This window comes from Sylvia atricapilla, chromosome 3 (genome assembly GCF_009819655.1).
Source record: "Sylvia atricapilla isolate bSylAtr1 chromosome 3, bSylAtr1.pri, whole genome shotgun sequence".
Taxonomy (NCBI): Eukaryota; Metazoa; Chordata; class Aves; order Passeriformes; family Sylviidae; genus Sylvia; species Sylvia atricapilla.
The window spans coordinates 3,347,760-3,369,194 of record NC_089142.1 but is presented as its reverse complement, the minus strand read 5'-3'; the positions used below and the strand labels follow the sequence as shown (position 1 = coordinate 3,369,194).

At 52.3% G+C, this 21,435-nt stretch overlaps 1 protein-coding gene across 1 annotated transcript; it reads right to left on the bottom strand.

The window, feature by feature from the left end:
* Window positions 1-905: 905 nt before the first annotated feature.
* TRAM2 (translocation associated membrane protein 2) lies at window positions 906-21,056 on the bottom strand. The gene is made up of 11 exons (XM_066314641.1): window positions 20,882-21,056; window positions 13,577-13,640; window positions 11,350-11,459; window positions 11,026-11,142; window positions 9,413-9,471; window positions 8,816-8,900; window positions 8,650-8,720; window positions 7,882-7,986; window positions 7,606-7,764; window positions 6,459-6,622; window positions 906-5,324 (listed from the first exon to the last, which is right to left on the bottom strand). Exons 1-11 carry the CDS (start codon window positions 20,999-21,001, stop codon window positions 5,251-5,253), a joined length of 1,128 nt encoding a protein of 375 aa, XP_066170738.1. The 5' UTR covers window positions 21,002-21,056; the 3' UTR covers window positions 906-5,250.
* Between the last annotated feature and the right edge of the window lie 379 nt (window positions 21,057-21,435).

Genomic DNA, 21,435 nt, shown 5'->3' with positions numbered 1-21,435 from the left:
CTGTGACACTCGTGCTCCTCTCAGAGTCACGTTGCTCATCTCCCTGTGAAGGTAAAATGCAGCAGGAGCCTTCTCACCCCGAATGACACCTGCCAGGTGTTGCCATGGTGCACACAGGAGAGTCAGCTGCCACACACACAGAGAACAAAGCTCTTTGGAACAAAATGCTGCTTTAAATCAGCTTTTGCACCGTGGATTCCCACTTCCCCTCACACAGATGAGAGTTTCCACGTGACAGCTCCCTCCTGTCTGTCCTTGTTTGGAAAGGTCACTGCTTTTCCCTTCTGGGCCCATATTGTGCTGCTGCTCCCCCTGACCGAGGATCTCTGGTCCAACTTGGATTTCAAGAGACCAAAAAGTTACAGATGAAATTACTTGAGCTGAAGAAAGTCAGAAACTATTTTCTGCACAGGCTATGGAATCGTAACCTAACTCTTAGCCAAGTGATGTCGTGTGCCTGGGGCCAGCTGCACAAAATACACAATATAGCTCACCAAAAATATGTGCCTAAACCACATCAGATAAATCATCTCCTACAAATACCCTTATCCTCCACTCCCTCTGATGAAAGCAGCCATGAATAATGAACTCTGGAGCAGCTGCCCATGCTGTGGACATGGGACATGTGGGAAGATGAATCCCAGCTGCAAGGGCTTGGGGTGACAGAATAAGGGGGAATGGCTTTAAACTGAAAGAGAGTAGATTTAGATTGAATATTGGGGAAAAAAATTCTTCCTTGTGAAGGTGGGGAAGCCCTGGCACAGGTTGCCCAGAGAAGCTGTGGCTGTTCCATCCCTGGAAGTGTCCAAGACCAGGTTGGACAGGGCTTGGAGCAACCTGGGATAGTGGAAGGTGTCCCTGCCACATGCACAGCTTAGAATAATAAAGCATCAGTGGAAACAGCACTGGAAGAATCTATGCCTTTTATTTATTTATTTGAGAAAAATACTTCTGCTGAGTTTATCACAAAAGTCATTGAACAACGAACAACAACAAACAAAATCCGTACAAAAAACTGAAGTGACAGGAAGAATGAAACAAATGGCATGAAATACCAGAGACTGTTAATTCCCCCCTCCCCCTCCAAAATTAGGAAATTTGCACTAAAGCATAAATATGGAAGAACAGAAGTTTTCCTCGAGTTCCTCTGCTGAAGTTTGATCAGGCAAGTTTAACATTTTCGAGGAGAAACTACACACTCTGCCTGGCTTCTCCAACAGCCGTTCTTCCCAGAGAAACGCCCACCCCCAAGGAGGAGGAACATTGCTGGGCATAAAACCTACTAAACCACTCTTTCACCCCCCAGGAAGTTTCCTGGAAGGCTGTAAATCAAATCCCATCGTCTCCATCCACTGCTGACACAATCCAGGGTCCATCTACCAAAGGCAAGAGCCTAGGGCTGCTGTAAACCCCCAGGCACTGCAGCAAAGGCAGGGTGGTTCCAAGCTCCCAGAGTCACTTGGAGGCAAGGAAGAGACCTCCCAGAGTGGCCACTCTTCCCTCCAGCGTGGAAGCCTACCAAAAATACCTTTTAAAACACTGAGTTGAAGGTAAGGGGACCTACAGGGGAACTGGAATTTGGCTACTACTAACCCAAACATCATGAGTAAGAAGAAAGAATCCTAAACAACGACAAGAAGACAAAAATGCAATTGTAATGCCCCATAATGTAAGAGTCACTCAAAAACTGTATGTGAAATGCTACATCTGTTCTTCCTCCACCCCTTTCTCTTCCCAAGCCCATTCTCTAACTACCGAAGACAAGAAGAGAGAACTAGTGCTGGCATTTTACAGCTCTCCTAGCCTAGGACAGGAAAACACTGTACTTCACCCCAAAAACCACAGGCTACTCAATTCCTGACCTCCTTAGGCTGGATAATGGATACAGACTACTAAAGCAGCCCCAAGCCCACAGGAAGGGTGTAAGGAATCATGTCCCACTGAAAGTTTTGGATGATTTCCATCACTTTCTGCACTGTGGTGGACAAGAGCTCCTGTTCAGGGTTGGATCTTGGTGTTGAATTAAAGGTTGGACTTTGACAAGTTTGGAGGCATTTTCCAACCTCAATCACTCAACAATTCCACGATGTTTTCTGCAGATGACACAGAGGGCTTGACAAGATGGAGCATGAGAAGGGCATCCACTAAAGGGAAGTGAACTCGTGGCATTTCGTAGGCAGAGCAGCCAAGGACAGACTGACCACTAAGGGCTTGCAGTGAAAATGCTCCAAGAAAAAGCTCTTTGGGCTGAGAGGAAGGCTGGATCTGCTGAGAAATGACACGGACACAGGAGCAGTTACTGTGGGCTTGCAGCCCAGGGATTGTGCTTGCACTACAACACAGAGACAGGAGCAGCCCATGGCAGCCCCTCTGATGGAGAGGGGATTGCAGTGGATATCACCTCACAACAAAGGCTCAGCTCAAAACAAAAACACAACCTGTCAGGTTTGGTCTAACAGAAGGACGAGGATTTCTAAAAATAAGAGAGGGCTAAGAAAAAAAACAAAAGCCCCATCATCTATAGGTTTAAAAAACCAAAATCACAAAAAGAACACATGGAAATGCTTCAAAAACAAATGTCCCTTTTCCAGGTAGCTCTATCAAAAAGAAAACAAAAACCACACAAATGTAGCATATGTTGTACATACGTAGTAACAAAGGAGGGTGTTCAGCTACTGGTATAGTGCACAGAGAGGCTACAACATAAGGCACTTGGGATACAAAGCATCACCAGCTATTGTACAAAAAGAGAGGATTGTGCAAGTGGAAAAGCTGCCTGAAGTCAAGCAGGCAGGAGGAGGAATCATGCAGCAGCCGTGTTTTTGGAGGCCTCTATGTGTCACCTGCCAACTGAGTCAGCAGCTCGGCTGCTGCAAGGAAAGGCCTGGCCAAGGCTCTGGGGAGGTGCCAGCCAGCAGTTGCTCCTGGAGGGCACTGGCAGGGGATGGAGGGGATGGGAAGAGGCAGGAGAAAGGAAAAACCTCTCACACCAGACCTTTTCCATGTCCTCCCCAATATAAAGCTCTTTTCCCCCCAATCACGCTGCACTGCAGGCCCTGTGGCTGCCTCTGAGCCAAAAAAGTTTTATCCTCCCAGCACAGAGTATGAGGGGCAATGGCAAAGGTACCACCAAGGGCTCTGCTCCAGATTCCTTCCCCAGCTCCCCTGAAAACGGGGAAAGCCCTCTCCTGCCAGTATCTCTCACCTGACACTCGGATGTTGTGGGGATTGAGGAGCAAGTGGAATTTGACCAACCATCCTCATGTCCCTGCATGTTTTCTCCCTCCAGAGCCTCCTCAACAAGGAGAAGTGAGGGAAAGGAGAAAAGACATCCAGATGCACAGGAAAAAACCCCAGCTCAACTCAAAGAGGTGCAATAAATCAACTGTCACCCATTCCTCAAAACACGACTGGCGCAAAGGACAACAGCACCAGCTCCAAGCTGGAATTGCACTCAGAGAGAGCTGGAGTTCAGCAGCCCCCAAGAGATGAGCCAGAGAGACAAGGATCAGTCCTGGACTGCACATGGAGAGCAGCCCAGCTCTGTGTCCCTCTCCTCACCCAGCCAAGGGGACACATCATGAGTCCCCTGTTCCTGCCCTGGCAAAGCAGAACTAAAGCTACGGCTGACTTCGCTGCACAAGAGGCACCAACAGCAAAGCCCAGCTCAGGAACAGCCCCAGGGGACAGTGTGGGGACAGAGGTGCCACTACTGCTCACCTGCCAAACCTAGCCTGGTGTGGCACCCCAAAAAGAAGCCCAGCGAGATGGCACTGACCCACGAAACCTCAAGCAGATGCTGCTCCCCAGCAGAGTCAGCAAGGGATCAAGCTGGTGGGATGTGGTTTTCCACAAAATCTCCTGCCAGCACATGGAGGTGGCAGTGGGCAGGAGCAAGAGGGGAAAGTGGTCTGCAGCAACAGATGGCCTCTGAGGTAGATTTGAGACAATTCCATCTGCCAACAGCTACGTGTCACAACCCAGGCTTTTCCTAAAATGCAAGCTGCTCCTTGCAGCCCCGACCTCCTTCCCCTTCCTTTCCTGTCATCTCATTCACAGCTCAGAAAGGGATGAAGGGGCTAGGATTTTTGGAAGAAACCCTGGATTTGATAGCACCTTGGGTGGATACAAGCACTGTATCCTTTGGAAACAAAGAGTGAAGCTGGTGGCTGCCGATGGCACGGCTGGACTGGTACGGTAGGGATGAGGAAGGCTGAGGTGACAGCGCGAGGGGCACAGTCCCACTGATGCAAAAACTCTGCAGCAACCAGTTTGTCACCTGGATGTGGTCATGAGCAACAGGAACACCAGGTCCACGAGGCACAGACAACCTGGCAAAGGGCCTGGCAAAGGAGCCAAGCCAGTGCTCAGAGCAGGGCAGGCCTCAAGGATTCCTGTGGAACTGAGGATGCTGCTGCCCCTTAACAGAACACTGAGACCTGCAGAGCCCTGGGCCCAGCTCTTGGGGCTGGGAGACCCAGAACAACCATGGGGCAGCCAAAAGAAACCCAGCTGTGGCAAGCAAAGACTGGGAGGTGAACCTTCCATATGAAGAGGGAAGTTCTCTTCTTTGCTGCCCAGCTCTTGAAAATGCTGAAAAGCAGGGTTCAGAAAACCCCAGTTAACCAGAGGTCCACCAGGAGACAAGGTTGAGCTTCCTCCATCAGACCCCGGTCTCTCTTAGCAGCATCACCATCCTGCCGAGTGCCGGCCAGATGTGCCCCATCTCACCTGAGAGCACCCCTGAGCCTCAGATCTCACAGCCCCAGCACATTCCCCCAGGAATCTGATCCCATAAACACACATTTGGTGCCTTCAAGCTGTCGTGGCCCTGTCCCAGGGGCTCAGGGAAGCACCATGAAGAGAGGGGAGGAACATGCTGTAGGAGAAAAAAGGATTGTTTGGAACCATCTATGATACATTTGTAACCATTAACCAAAATAACAGAACACTAAAATAGAAAAGAATAAAAAAAAAAAAAATTGCACGCTGGTTTATGATCAAACAGAGGAAGGCAAAACCAGGAGGGCTGGGAAAAGTTCCTATGAGGGGGATGGGAGAACAGGAAAGGGGCTTTTTTGGTTTTATTGCAAATGGTTCACGAGAGCAAGAAAGGGAGGGAGGAGAGCGAGAGACACCTTGGGAAGATGATTCCGAGCCTTTCAAGACGCCGCTCGTGAGGAGCAGGAGGAGGGGAGGCTGCTCAGTCCTGGTATCTCACCCTCCTCCCCAGGAGACAACCCTTGGCTTCTATGGAGACTTGAGCTTCTTGGTGCGAGGTGAGGTTCCGTTCTCTGCTTTCACCACTCCATTTTCATGGTAGCCTGGGGACGGCAACAAAGGGACATGGAGTGGGTGAGGGCTCTAGAGGGTAATCTGAGGGAGCTGGGGGTGTTTAACCTGGAGAAAAGGAGGCTCAGGAGGGATCTTCTTGTTCTCACCTTCCTGACAGGGGAGGTGCAGTCAGATGGGGCCTGCTATCAGGGAACAAGGACAGGACAAGATGAAAAGGCCTCAGGCTGCCACAAGGGAGGTTCAGGTTGGGCATTATAAGGAATTTCCTCACAGGAAAGGTGATTAAACATTGGAATGGGCTGCTCAGGGAGGTTTGGAGTCACCACCCCTAAAGGTGTCCAAGGAATGACTGGAAGTGGCTCTCAGTGCTCTGGTCTGATTGACACAGTGGTGATTGGTCAAAGGTTGGACTCCATGACCTCAGAGGTCTTTTCCAACCTAAACCATTCTGTGATTCTATGGAGAAAGAAACTTTGTCCCTTGCACAAGCCTTTATCCTCTCAGGATTGGCCCACAGATATGGATGGGGAAACCCCTATGTGTAGGAATGCATTTCCCACAGCCAGCAAATATTTTCCATATAGAAAAAAGTTCAAGACTCATCCCTTAAGGTAAAGAACCCAGCAACTTTGATACCCTCCTGGCAGTGATTGGCTCAGTGCCAGCACAAAAACATGGATTGGGCTCTGAGAGTGTAACTCAAAGCCTGTTGTTAATTTCATTGGCAGCAGGCCAGGTTGCCCCTCCTCAAACATTCAGTATTTAGGAAGGAGCACAAAAGAAAAGAAGAGTGTTTTTAGCAAGTGGAGTGCTTTTGGAGTGTTTTTAGCAAGGTGTCAGAGGTTTTCTCAGACACCTGTGCGCAGCTTTTGTTTTCTGTAACGTTTGTTATTTTGTTATTTTTCTTTATCAAACTTTTACTTTACAAAACACCTCTGAAGAGCAGTCTGGCTCAAATTAACTTTAGCCACTTCTCTGCAAAGGCTGGACCCTCAAAGTTTGATACATTTACGCCTGGTTAATTACCCTCTGACCACGTGCTAACCTGTATCGCCTATGACATCAGGACACTGCTGGGGACACCCTGCATGGGCAGCAGCCTTGCTGAGCGATGCTGAACCCCAGGACTGACACCTCCAGAGTGCCACCCTCCCAGCACTCACCAGAGTCCCTCTTGAGCAGCTTGGTTTGCTGCTTGGTGCCGGCGGCGGCTCGTTTCCGACTGCTCTGCTCGTTCCAGTACTCCCTCCAGCGCCGCAGCTGGAAGTGGATGAAGCGCCACATCACCGAGGCCTGGAAGAGGCACACCAACAGCAGCACACTCATTCTGCCAGGGGCGGAGAAGAGGCAGGCTGAGAACACAGCAGCGAGGCCACCCCCAGCCCAGCCTTCCCCCCCAATGCTGGGGCTGGCGGCCGAGGTCCCCTCATGTGGCAGATGCCATCCCTCCAAGCCACCATCTCTGCTTTTTGCCACCCCTGAGCCCAGAGCAGCCACCTTCCTTTCCCTCCACAACATAAAGCCCTCAGGTTCTGATTCATTGATTCTTTCAGCTTTAGGGCAGGAATGGATGAACAGGATCATCTCAACCAGCAGTGCCCAAAACACAATGTGGCAATCAAAGTATGATGCCCCAGGATGATCTAAAAGGTGGAAGGGAGGTAAGAAAACCCCTCAAATCCTCAGGTGTGCCAGCAGTCCTTGGCTTCAAAAAGCTTGGCAATGACCATTGCCTAGCAAATTCTGAACTGAACCCACAGCTGCCGCAAGTGTGAGAAAGGCTCCCAGACTTGCCAGACTGCAAGGCACGAGGAGCCCATTCCACCCTCTGCTTCCCCCATCAATGGGCAGCAAAGCATGGCCAAGTAGAAGGGAAAATGCCTTTTCCTTGACCACATCCATGTACAGGTACAACAGGGAAAGCTTGCAAGCATTTCTCCAAGACAGGCTTGCGCCTTGTAATTTCACTTAAGATTAACACTTGTTTTCCTGACTTTTTCCCTCCATTTTGGCCCTGTGTAGCCTTTAAACCCCTCCTTGCTTCCTTCACAACCTCCTTCAGCTGACTAAGACCTTCCCTAAATGGAATCAGGATCAGATCCCCACTTGTCTGGATCCCATTTGGATGGAGGTTGGAGCTCCAAGTGATGGTCTAGTGATGGTACCCATGACCACAGCAGGGGCTGGAAGAACAACATGATCTTTAAGGTCCCTTCCAACCCAAACCATTCTGGGATTCCACAATTTCCAAACTCAGCAAAAGCCACGCTGGGATAACACAGCCAAGGAAGACACAGGACACATTCCTACCTGAAGAGAATATTATTGAAGAGGAAGCTGAAGAAGTTCCCTCTCTCGGGGTCCAGGGCCTGGCTCTCCACGCGCGGCAGCCCGAAGCCGATGACCAGGATGTACAAGGTGAGGGTGAAGAGCTTGGTGACCACGAACACGACGGCCCAGACGTTAAACCTGCAGGAGGGCAAGCAAAGGTGTGGGCAGGAACAGCCCCAGTGCTCACCCAAGAGGTGAGAGCAAGATCCTGGGCTCCAAAGGAGGGTGGGAGCCACAGGCAGGTTTCCTGCTTACAGCTTCTCGTTGTTCTCGTCCGTGAAGTAAACCAGCCGTGCCATGTGGAAGAAGAACTCGGCCAAGTACTGCAGCAGCAAGAGGATCAGCCCCAAGCGGGTTAAGCTGGCAGGGAAGAAGAAGTAAAAAGCATCACTGGGCTGGTCAGCCTTTATTCTTCAACCTTCATCCTTCAAAACCAGCCACAGGCCTGCTGTCCATGAGCTGCAGCGCCAGCCCAAAGCCAGACCTCTGTGCAGCAGTGGGGGCAGGACTGGAATAGGGGAAATCCCTGTCTACAAACCATCAGCACAGTCCAAAACACTAGCAGAGCTGGGATGTATCCAACACAAAACCCTATGGCTGTCAAAGCTGCTCTGCTTTTTATCAGAGAGTGGTTTGGATGGGAAGGGACCTTAAAGATCAATCTCATTCCAACCTCCTGTCCTGGACATCTTCCCTGTCCCAGGCTTCTCCAATGTCCATCCAACCTGGTCTCAAACTCTTCCAGGCATGGGAAACCCACTGGACAACCAGTGCCTAGTACCTCACCACCCTCACAGTCAAGAACTTCCCAATATCCAAATCTCTCCTCTTTTAATTAAAAATCATCCCCCTTGTCCTATATACCTGCCTAGGTAAAAAGTCACTCTCCACTGAAACAATCCCATCTATTCCTTCTAAGCCCCTCTCCCCACTGAGGATTCCCAGGTGACTCCCAGGGCAAAAGAAGCTGCTCAGCCCTATCCCTGGTGTGTGAGGGGATGCTGAGGCAGGTGAGTGACTCACTTGAGCAGGTAGGCACCGGCGATGTGCAGCAGGTAGAGCGAAATGCAGCGCAGCTGCCGGGGGATCTCCTCCTGGCAGGGGCAGAAAAGCCAAATCAACCTCTCAGCCCTCTCCACCCACTCCCTCCCAGAGCTTCCTCTCCCAAAAACCTCCACCTGGCTCTCACCTTGCGGACTTTTTGGAAGTAGAGCTCAGGCAGGGCGTGCAGCCAGTACGCCAGCTGGCACAGGTAGAAAAACTTCACCTGGTACCTGAAATGCAGGGAGGAACCACATGAGCCAGCCCAGGCCACGGCAGGACCCCAAGAACCCACGTGCCAGGTCAGCACTGGGCAATCCCTTCACTGTTTTGGAGCCATGGGATTTAGGAGAAACCATTTCAGGGCTGAAATTATTTTTTGAGCCGAGAGCCACATATAGAGTTTATCCAGATACTTGTGCTGTGGTCTTTGTGCTCTCAGCAAACCTCACTTTTGTAAAAAATCAAGAAGGAAGGGTCATCCCCCACTGTGAAAAATGAACAGCAAAGAGACTTCCCCAAGGTGATGCAAGAAACAGGCAGGTTTCCTCATTAAACCCTCTGGAACATCCTCTCCAGGCTCACAAACGAAATATCCCCATTCCCCATGGTCTGACTGCAGCATCCTCGCTGCAGGTTGCATGCAGAGGGTGCTGTGCTGTCAGCACCCCACTCCCAGCAGGCAAAACCATGGAGAGGAAGGAAGTGGCCAGCCCCAGAACAAAATGCCCTCACAAGTGCTTACGGCAGATAAACATGCGGGTAGTTTTCCCACAGACTCCGGGGGTTTGAAATGTATCCTTCCTGAAAAAGAGAAGAGAGGCAAGGCTTCAGCAAAACAAAAGAGGTTATGAGAGGGTGGGCTGATGATACAGTGAGACGAGGAACTGAGGATGACACTCAGTCAGAGCCCTGTCACAGCCTGCAGGGTAAAACACATTCCCTGCGAGGGCCAAGGCTGAGCTCCGCATCTGTGGGTCTCTAGAACCCCTCTAAAATTTCACCAGGCCTCTTGTTTGGGGGCTGAAGGCTCAGCCTTTTGTTCAAGAGAGGATATTTTGGGGTTTGGAATGCTCTGGAGGTGTAGGGGTGAAATTCCTACAGCATGGCTCAGGCAGCTGTGTGCATGGTCCCCGGGCTTTTTCTCCACTGGCATTTCCAACCCCAGCAGCACTTAAGCAACAAGAAGTGCTTCTGAAGAGAAAGAGGAACAGAAAGCGCCAATAAAAATAACTGGATATGAATTCTAAAATCTTGTTTTCCACCTCTTGCCTTACAGAACAGGACTCCCTTCTCTCCTGCTACACAGATGCTGCTCTGGGCTTTGCAAGGAGATGCTAGCATGGGAAATTTGTCCTGCCCAGTCACCATCATCCATTCCCTGTCTGTCCTAAGACCCTTTTTGTCAGCTGAGGAAGGCCAGGGAAGCACAAGGGTGACTTGCTCTGCACATGCTGGGTGTTTGGGGAGCACATCACAGCAGTGTGGGCTGTACAGGAGGCTCCAGCCCCACAGCTGCTGAGGGATGGGTCAGGCACCAGGCAACGGGAGCCCAAAACCAGCAGCATCAACTGTTTTGTCAAGGTTTCCTTCCTCAGAGTCCTCTGAGGCAGAAGCAGTGGAACAGATCTTCAGAAATGCTGGCCTTGAAGGGAAAAGTAGTTCTCTAAGGAGGGATGGCAGGACCCTCTGAGCAGTGGGGAGGGGATCTTTCCCCAAGGATCCATCCCCAGAGCGACTGGAGACCACAGCTGGATCCCAATGGCTGCAGGTGGCAAAGCATCATCACACTGCCAAAACAGTCCCACACCACCTGTTCTTCCCTCCCTCTTCCCTCCCAAAATGACAGCTTTCCCTCTGAATTCTTTGGGTTGACACATCTCCAAGGAACAGCGTGGTTTCCCTGTTTTCAAAGATTCCCTCACCATCAGTGTGCCAAGGAAGGAACTACAAAGAAGGATCCCAAAATTCTGCCCATTAGCCCCATAACCCTGCAAAAGGCAGCCACAAACCTCAAGGCACTGAATGTACTTAAGAAAGAAAATAAGAAGCTGAGAAAGGCATCAGGTCCTGGAGCATAGGACAGAGATGATGGGGCCAGGCAGGATTTTTGAGGCCCAGCTCCAAAAACATTTCACAGCCCATTTACCTGTGCCTTGGACAATTCAGGAGAAGGACCTCCCAAAGCTGCTCTCACACAGTGGCTGGAAAGATCCACCACAGCTGAAAGCTAAACTGACTGAAATGTGCCTGTTTTGGCCCAGAAGGTGGCTGGGGACTCTGCTGCCAGTGAGATTTTGTGCTCCAGAACCCACAACTCCCCCTGAAACCCAAATTCCAGCCAGCCCCGTGCCTTACCGTCACCACGACGTACAAGCACCAGATGACAGAGGTGAGGTGGAAGGCAACCAGCTGCCCTGACTCATTGAACTTGCTGTGTTTGACCTTGGAGAGATGCAGACGCCTGTTGATTTTCTGGGAAGGAGCAGAGGGAGAGACGAACAAGAAAAAAACGTGAGCCACCATCAATTCTCTCCTCCTCCTCATCCAGAGGAGCCCCCAGAGATGAAGGCTCACAAATCATCACCTCAGCCCCCAGACCACCCCCAGAAGAGCATTTAACCACAGCCCCCTGTGGGATTTGAGGAATTTTGAGGACACGGGGCAGGGAATGGTGCTCACGTCCAGGATGTATTCCTGCACCACCGCATGCAGGACAATGGCGATGAAGATGTAGAAGAGGATGGTGACCAGATCCTTCAGCCCATAGTGATACTGGACCAGCTCCCCATCTGCAAAGAGACCAAAGCATGGGTCAGACCCCCATGGCCCAAAGGATTTCCAGATAAGGGCTTGGATGGGGACACCAGAGAGAGGTCATGACTATGCCAGTGGTAGGGAAAAAAGGCTCTCTCCAGGGTTAGCTCATCGCAGAGGTGACTGGTTTCCCCTCTAATAGGTACACACCTCAAGGGAGGGGACACTGGGGACACCCTGCTTGTGGAGATGGGAATTTATCACCTGGAGGGATGAAGACATGGAAGACCGAAGTAGGTGACAAGATCAGGGATGCCCCACAAGGAATATCAGGGTTTGGGATAGGATTTCCAAGCCCTCAGTTATGATTTAACACTTCCTTATTATCTCCCACTACTCCCTGCTGGAGCAGGATTCAGCTGCCTAAATGCAGATGCCTTCTGCTATTCAGAGATCTGAGGCAGCAGCACAAGGCTGGTGGGTGAGAAATAGGACCCATGGGAGGCTGTGCTCTTCTGGAGCAACAGGAAACCCAATAGCACCCAAAATACCCCAGACATCTGCATTTAGGTGACTATTTGCAGCCCTGAAGCTTATGGGAAGAGGCAGAGTTGGGAAGGCTGCAGGAAGTATCACCAAACAAAGCTCAGCCCACCCCTGGATGCTGCTCTCCCTCACCCCAATCCAGTCTGTCCTCTCCTGATACCAATGCTGGGAAGAGACTGCTCTGTCACCAACCCTGCTTACTCTAAACGAAGCTTCATTCCAGATTTCTAACATTTGAATGGGATTTATGAACACACCTGGCACAAGGATATCAAAACACCCTGTCCTTAGGAGCCCCCAGTGCTGTGCAGACCCAGAGGTAAAAATTTGTATCCCAGAGCAAGGTAAAAGATAGAATTGCAAGGCCAGAGAAAATAATACCATGTGCATGTGCTCTGCCTCCTCTGTCCAAGGCACTAGAGAAGCTCTAGCAGGAGCTGTGGGGGATGTGGGAAAGCCTTGGAAAAATTTAGATTTAGAAGCTGCTGCACCAAGATTTCTCTCCCCACGAGCTCATGCCCTATATTTATACCCAAATCCCTGGTCCTGGGGAGGTGTTCCAGTGCCCTCTGGGACTTCTCGTATCAGGAATGAATAAAACCCTTAAAAACCAGCAGCGGAAGTTGTCTGGACTGTGCCACAGGGGAGAAGGGCCCACAATTTAATGTGGAAGCTGGATGATTCCTTCAGCCATAACCAAAGCCTTTAAGGGCAGAGCTTTTTATCTTCCGCATGTCTGCCTCACTGTAGCTCCACTAATCCTAACACCCTGCTCTTTCTTTGGATGATTACTCAAACACTCCCAATTAACTGCAGTTTTCTGCCACCAGGCCAGGCTTTGTGCCCCGGGCATTTGGCTCATCCTGAGCCCAGGCCTTTACCCAAACCACCTCCTGCTGTCTCCACGCCAGTGCCCAGATCCCTGCCAGACCCACAGGGGCTCTGAGCCAGGAAGGCAGCAACCAGCAGCCAAAACAGGAACAGGGGCTGAGCCTCCTGGCTGGGAGCTGGGACACCTCCTCTGGTCCGTTTGGTTCTGAGCTGGTGCAGCTCAGAGCCTCCTGGAGTTTATTCCCTGTGAAGCAGAACCTGCCTGGAGCAGGGATGCTGTGTACCACGTGCATCTCCACACCCTCCTCTCTCCATGTGCAATCCCCAAAAATCAGCAGGACAGGGATGACATCCACAGCCCAGGGTGCTTGGCAAAGAGGCAAATCCCTCCTGCTCCTCAGGGGGGACAAGATGCTGCTCCAGGCAGGCAATCACACAGTTGGATCCTGCATGACCAGGCTTGGAGCAGCATCCTCACCCTGCAGGGAGTACAGAGTGGTCTGGCCATGGCAGAAAAAGAGAGGAAGCCCCCAATCTCCCAATCCTGGCAGCATGAAGGCTGGCAGACATGACCAGAGTGCTCTGAGCCACTCAAACTTTGCTTCTTCCCAAAATATCTTTATTTTTAACATCTCTGCCAAACTGCATTTACTGCCAGACAGGACCCTGAGCAGCTGATCAGTAGAGGGTGAGCCCACGCCAGCTGGAAGTGAGGATTTGGGGCAGACAAGACTCAACCATCCCTTGGGATTTGTGGAGCAGAGGCATCTCTCACCTGCTGTAGGCACACTAACATTATACTGAGGTAAGATGAACAGGAAGGCTGTCTTGGCTGTGACCTGTCAAAGACACAGAGGGGAGAAGAAGCAAATCAGTTGTTAAATCCATTCCTTTGGACCAGTTTTTTTTCTATCACAATGGGAAAGGCAAATCACCCAGGGAGATGTGCCAACACCAGCTTTGCCTGCAGAAACACTGAACCTCGCACTGGTCACCCACAAGATCCCAGATGAATGCCCAGAAAGAAAAAAAAAAAGCCTGGGATGAGGCACCAAGACATTCAAAACCGAAGGCTGTGCTGCTCACTCTTAATTTATTGAATCATAGAATTGAATCATGAAATGTCCTGAGTTGGAAAGGATCAAAAAGATAATTGAAATCCCCCTCCTGTCCCTGCACAGGATACCCCAAGAATCCCATTCTGTGCCTGAGAGCATTGCCAAAACCCTTCTTGAGCTCTGTCAGCCTTGGGGCTGTGATCATTCCCTGGGGTGCCTGTTCAGTGCCCAACCACTCTCTGGGGAAATGAACTTTTCCCAATATTCAACCTAAACCTTCCCTGACACAGCTCAAGCCCTTCCCTCTGGTCCTGTCACTGATCACTAGAGAGGTGGCCATTGACTAAATTGCTTTTAATTCAAAGAAATGACCTTCCCCAGCAGCAAAGCAGGAGGCTTTGTGGGGATGGGGCAGAGCATCCACCTCACAGGACACCCCAAAACTGCACCTCTGAGACCAAAGCACCCTCAACCTGGGGCCACAGCAAAATCCAGTGCACAGACATCCAACCCCACACTGGCAGCAGGTCAGCAGATTTTCCCTTCCCAGTGGCTCCCAGACAACCCTCCAACACTTCACAAGCACCCACCCTCAAACACAACCATTCCCAAAAAATCCTGTGCCCGTCAAACACCAATGGAGATGAGCTGCATTTCACACAGACATGGCTGCCACTGCTTCAGAGCTGCAGGCTAGTAAAATCTCAGCTGGAAATTGCTCCACATCTTGTGGGGGAGACAGGGGGACTTCTGCCAAGTGTTCCCATCCTGCCACCACCAGCATTGAGCAATCAGTGCAGGCAGCTCAGGGACAGCAAACTCCATGGTGTGTTTTAGTGATGTTTGGGGATTTAATTGTTTTTTCCACTTAAAAAAAAAAAAAATTGGAAATCCCACATGTTGTGCTCTGTTTGTGGAGGAGTAGATGCAGGAGACGGAGACCATGGGCAGAGTTTGGGGTGGGAATGGAAAAAGTGCATCGCCTGGCCTCAGGCTGGCTGAGGGAGACACTTCTGGCTCCTGCAGACCTTGCTGGCCGGGAAAGCCAAGTTGCTTCATCCCAGAGCTCAACAGCACATCCAGGACCTGGAGTTTATATCCAAACCTTGCCACAAGCTGGCACAGGGCATGAAACAAAGGCATGGAGCCTGAGGTGGCTGTGGTGCTGCAGGGATGGGCGGCTGTGCCATGGATGTGCTAATGGCAGCAGGCACTGATGGATTTATGGCTCCCTGAGAACCTGGCTGACATCCATTGCTGTTAACAGCTGAGAACAAGACAACATCTCCAGGTGAAGCCTCCTCACCTGCTGGAAGGACACAGACCAGAGCTGTGAGTCCAGGAAAATGACCCCAGAGTATCTCCAGAGTAGGAAGCAATGCCAGAACAGAACTCAGCCCCAGCACAGGTCCCAAGAATTCTCCTTCTTTCCCAGAGTGCCTGGTAGGATGGTTCCTCCATCCATTCCATCATCAAGCAATGCTTTGTCCCATCTCCACACCTGTCTTAGCCTCCTATGGGCTGGAGAACCACCAGCAGCCTTGGAGCCACCCCAGCACCTCTCCACCTTTCCTTACCGAGGGGTAGCAGGTTGTTTCCTAAAGTCTCAGTAAAATATTTTAACAACCAAAGACTAATGTGAGCTCCTAGAGACAGGCATCTGCAAGGCAAAAACCAACTTTCCTTGGCTTGGGAAATAGGGATGAGCCCCAGGGATGGCAAAACTCTTCAGAGCCTGCCTTGAGCATTTCACAGGCAGCCAGGGAAAGCAGAAGTTTGGAGTGGGAAGAGCAATGTGAGGATTATTCAGAGGCACAAGACTTGCTGGCTGTTTGCTCTGAAACAAGATGCTGCTATGGAAAGGAAGTGCTGGGCATGCTTCTGCCTTGCAGGGCAGCAAGTAGAGCCAGAGCTGCCCCTAAACTGCTGCTGGCAGGGGCAGAATTCACAGAATCATAGAATAATTTAGGTTGGAAAACCCTTCTAAGATCATGGACTCCAACTGTTCCCCCAGCATTGCCAAGCCCACCACAAAACCGTGTCCACAGGTGCCACATCTACCCAAGTTTTGAACAATTCCAGCCTGTTCCAATCCCTGATTGCCTTTTCATTTTTTCTCATATCCAACCCAATCCTTCCTGGCACAACATTTTAGAGGCTGGGAAAGGGATTTGTCTCCATGGGACACACACAGCAAGGACCATGTAGCAAATGCTGTATATTTATTTCTCATCCACTCCCTGACCTGCATTAAGGGCACCTCTATGCAGAGGGAGATGTTCCTCATCCCAGCCTCATCCTTCCTTACATGAGGGATGTGGCACTTGGGGACATGGGTCAGTGGTGGCCTTGGCAGTGCTGGGGGAATGGTTGGACTGGATAATCTTAGAGAGCCTTCCCCACATTAATGATTTTATGATTCTGTGTGTGTGAACCAGGTAAATTTGGGAGGCAGTTGTCCTGGGAGCTCTTTACAGCCATGAAAAAGGAACCACACCCTCAGCAGTGAGTGGCTTTCTGCTGGTTAAAGCCACTAACTCAAGGAACCAAAATGCAGATGGATGGTGAAGAGGCAAAACTCAACACGTCCACCAAGACCAGAGTTTTCTGAGATGCCTGGATCAGCCAGGACAGGGATGAGGCTGTTTCTCATGCCAGAAATCAAATTAGCACATCCACATTGCAGCCTTGGGTGGCAGAGCAATAGATAAAGCAATCCCACATTTACTGTCTACCACCAGCCATTTACTCCCTGATAAATGTGGGTGATTGGAAAAATCCACACCCCCCCTAGCCTGGAGACTGCTGCCTAATACGGAGCAGCAAAGCTTTCCCCATCCTTTTTTAGAGTCCCAGAATGGTTTGGGTTGGAAGGGACCTTAAAGATCACATTCCAACCCCTTGCCAGGGGAAGGGAGACCTTTCACAGACCAGGGGTGCTCAGAGCCCCATCCAGCAATTTAGAAGATGCAGTTTTTAGCCCTGCCATGAAATGCTCCACATCAAAATCCCAAGTCCACTTGTGCAGATGTGCAAGTGGCTTTTAAACAGGTGTCTAAGCACACACATCCAGGCAGTTTAGCACCTCTCCCAGAAAGTATCCACTGCAACTCTCAAATTTTCAGGAATGAGGGATAATATTTGAGAATCCATACCCAGGACACTCTGTGAACTCCTGAAGCAGCCTGCCCAGGGAGGTTGTGGACTGCCCATCCCTGGAAGTGTTCAAGGCCAAGCTGGACAGGGCTCTGAGCAATCTGGTCTAGTGGAAGTTGTCCCTGCCCATGGCAGAGGGTTGGAATGAAATGAGTTTTAAGGTCCCTTCCAACTCAAACAATTCCAGGATTTTATGAAACACGTTTACCTTCTCCAAAGCCTCATCCCAGTGGGATTTGTCTTCACCCCATGCCACCATCCCCATGGTCCTGTCTGAGCTAAAGCTACTCTGGAGGAAGGAAGCAGCTCCAAACCTCTGGCGGGGGAGGCTGGGGGAGTTTTCTGCAGTTGGAGCCGGGAAAATATTTCCAGGGCTTGAAAAACAAACTAATTACGGACAAAATGCTGTCCAAAGGCTTTTCTCACAGCTTTGGGTTTCTTTTCCTCCCCCTAGCCAGAGCTTTTTGAAGGACAAACTTGCTGATCCACAGTATGGATTGACACAGGCCCTATATGTAAACTAAAGCCCAAACTTTGGACCAAAGCCTGTCCAAGTAAACATCTGGCTTTGACAAAAAAGCCCTTCCCAAGGGCGGTGCAGCCCCTCTGCCCCCACAGACAAACTCATCTCCCAGCACGACACGATTTCCACTGCTTCACCCTCCCTCCTGTTTATTCCCTTTTTAAAAGTAAACCTAAGTGCTGCAATTTTTTTTCTTTTTTACCTTTTTTCCACTCTTCCCCAGCTATTCAACCCTTACGCCGCCCACGTGCCTCAGTTCTCGCATCTGGCAAAGACCAGGGGAGGCAGGAACACATTTGGTTTTCCCTCATTAACAATGGGAAGGCCTTAATTTTTGAGAGTACTACGGAGGGGACCGGGAAGGGGAAAGTATATTTAGCAGGAAGCCTGGAAATAGCAGCTCATTCGTCAGCAGCCTTCTTCTGACAGTGTCACAACCCTGAGTTTGGGAGGCCGTGACTCACATCCCACGATCTGCACAGGGGGAAAGCCCAGCAAGGGCATGGAACCACTTCTAAAACAATGGTTTATAACTTTATTTCATCACCCCAGGCATAAGACTGAGCCTCAGTCTCCCCACCTTAAGAGATTACAACAGCAGCCCCCATCTAATACAGAAACTTCTCCAAAATCAGCAACGTTTCACCCAAACCTGACCCGACACCACTCACAGGAGCCAGCCCTGGTGGGACACAGGTTAAAACCAGCCATCATTTTTCTGCAAAGCAGGGTGGAAAAAGATATGCAAAGTAATTTCTGCATGATGATAGGAAGCACCTGTTTCACGTTTCTATACAGAGTCACTCAAAGTAAGTTTTTCACCAAAAAAAGGGAGGGGGTGTTTTTCTTTCTGGGCTCCAGCAGCCACCCTCATGTGGCAAAATCCCTCTCTGGCACCAGGCAGCTGCACAACCAGGTGTGTTTCCACACCCTGAAGGCTTAGGGCTGAGTGGGAAGGAAAACCCCTTTGTAGTGCCCAGCTCAGGACAGCTCTTTTCGGGGAAACTCCCTCCAAGCCTGAGGCTTCCCTCCCTGAGCAACACTTTTGATCCTGAAAAACACACACAATGCTGGAATCATCCAATCCAACACACCTGTAACACTCAGGAGCAGCCTCATGCCACCAAATCTCATCGTGACTGGTACCTGCTCCCTGCCACAGAGGAATTACCAGCTTGGTGAGTCCATGTGGCTGGGGAAAGGTTGTGCACCCGAAAAGATGCTCAAGGTGTAGCTTATGCAGTGCTTGGGCAATGGGAGACCCGTGGCAGCCCCTCAGTATCACCCCCAGCAGGGTGCTGGAACAAGGGAGCAGTCAGCTCCTGAGGGATGCCTGGGAAAAGGTTAAAAACCTTATTTGTGTCTTCCCAAAAAAACCTTCCCTGCAGGAAACGGCCTATTGTGAGCAGGATTCGGCCTTTTCCGCTGAGCCTGAGCTTGGCTGTGGCCACTGGCACTGGGGAAGGTGGAAGCCCAGCTGCAGGGTGGGAAGCAGGGACGAGAGGAGAAGGAGGGGAAGGGACAGTGACAAATTCTTCTCAAGGCAGCAAGGGATGGGAACTGCCACCAAAACTCACCACAGAGGCGGCACAAACGGGCACAGATGGTTTGGAGGGCTGGGCAAGAGCAGAGGCTGATTCCTCCCTCCTCCAGGAGAAAAGAAAGCAGAAGGAAGAATGTAATAACAAAATAAGGTAAAATACCCACTAGGACCAAGAGCTGTCCCAAACCCCATGCCAAGCGGAAGGGATGCAGGGATGATGCTGCTGGGCACAGGGAGCACTAGAAGCCACCCTGGCATGGCAAGCATTGTATCCCTGAGGTCTGCTGGGAGAGCAGCAAACTGCTGCCTTCAGCATCTGAAGGAGACTTAATTAAAAGACATTAAAAAACCCCAGAAACACCACAAACCCCTCCCTGCTGCCACCTCCACGGCTGGGGTTTATCATTTTTCAAAACTGCCCTCACAGCACCGCATCAACCAAAAGCACCAGAGCAGCAAGCCCAGGTACCAGCTCTCCAGGATGGGGCTCCCAACAAGCAACAAAAGCATCTGCAGGGAGAAACGCTGAGACAGAGATGCAACCTCAGTGGCATTTTCTTTTTAAAGCACGAATACGAAACTTGCAGCCCAACTTTGTAGCATTTGCATGCGGTTTTGGAATACAGCTGGCCCTCCCGAGTCGGTTTTGAAACCCTTAAATAAATATATATATATGCACAAGGGCATTGAAAGGGGTTCGAGTGCTGTAAGAGACTCGTTCATTCAATGAGTTCGCAGTAAAAAAAGAGGGGCATGGAAAAAACAGGGGGTTCCAGCGGGGAGGAATTAAGGAAATGGATGTCCTCCTCCTGCGATTTGCTACAGAAGGAGCCTTTCCTCCCTCGCCAGGCCCCCCGGCCACCCCTTTCCCATCCGGATTTGCTTTGAAACGTGGCACTGCCGAAGGGGAGGGTTCAGCGGGGGAGGCGGGGGGGTCCCGGCCGGCGGGGCCGCTGACCACGGCCCGGTGCCTCGGCGTGGGATGCCCGGAGCCAGGCGAAGCCGCAGGGAAAGAGGGGGAAAGCAGGCGGAGAGGGGAAAGAGCCGGAGCAGAGGCAGAGAGAGCGGCGTTCCCGGCATGGCGGTGGCGGGACAGCGGCCCTGGGGGTCTGCGGCCACCCCGGCCGGGGGAAGGTGTCCCGCGGGTGCCTCCCCACAGCCCGCAGCGCAGGGGACGGCCGCGGCCGGCAAAGGCCGGGGAGCCGCCGGCGCTGCCCCAGGCCCAGGAGCCCCCCGTCCCACGCCGGAGAAAACACCTGGAAAAGGGCTGCTGTTAAAGAAAAAAAGGCGGAAAAAAAAAAAAAGGTGGAAAAAAAATTCTTCCCATGTCCAAGAGCTGGGAATATTAGTCAAGGCTTGGCTTCTCGCTGCGTGCGGCTGAGGTGCCCCTCAGCGCTTGGGACAGCTGCGGTGGGTTTGGGGCAGGGGCTCTGACATCCCCTGAGCGCCCCCTCCCCAGGCAAGGACCCCCGGCAGAGCTGGGGCGGGGGCAGAAGGATGTGCCACCCCTAAAGGCAGCACCAGGCTGGGTCCCCGTGCGAATGCGGGGAACCTCTCCGGCGCTGGGTGAGAGATGGGCAATGAATGGGGCGGCACTCTGACCCCCAGACCGAGGGGTCCCGCACCCCACAGCCCCTTCCCCGAGCGGGATGGCGGCACCTGGCCCGGGTGGGGACAGCCCCGAGCTGGGACAGCCCCAGGGGGTACACCCCGTGCAGAGCAAGGGGGGGTCACCTCGTCCCCGGGTGGGGACACACGGACAGCCGGTCCCGGCGGAGGGCGACGGCGGGGGGGTCTCACCTCGAACATGAGAGCGATGAGGACGCTGAGCACCAGGCAGAAGCCGATGTCGGCGTGGTTGTGGATGAGGAACTCCTGGCTGAAGAGCGGGTGGCTCTTGGCCCGCCGGCGGAAGGCCATGGCCGGGGCCGAGCCGAGCCCAAACTTCCCCGGGCCCCGCGGAACTTCGCGGAGCGCCGCGATGGCCCCGCGCAGGCGCCGCCGCCTGAGCCCTCCCCGCGCCCGCCCGGCTCCGCTCGGGCCCGGCACCGACCCCCGCCCCGGCCCGCAGCGGCACCGGCACCGGCACCGCCCCGGCCCGCAGCGGGACCGGCACCGGCACCGCCCCGCCACCGCTCCGACCGGCACCGGCACCGCCCCGCCACCGCTCCGACCGGCACCGGGACCGGCACCGCCCCGCCACCGCTCCGACCGGCACCGGCACCGGCACCGCCCCGACCGGCACCGGCACCGGCACCGGCACCGCCCCGCCACCGCTCCGACCGGCACCGGGACCGGCACCGGCACCGCCCCGCCACCGCCCCGGCCCGCAGCGGGACCGGCACCGGCACCGC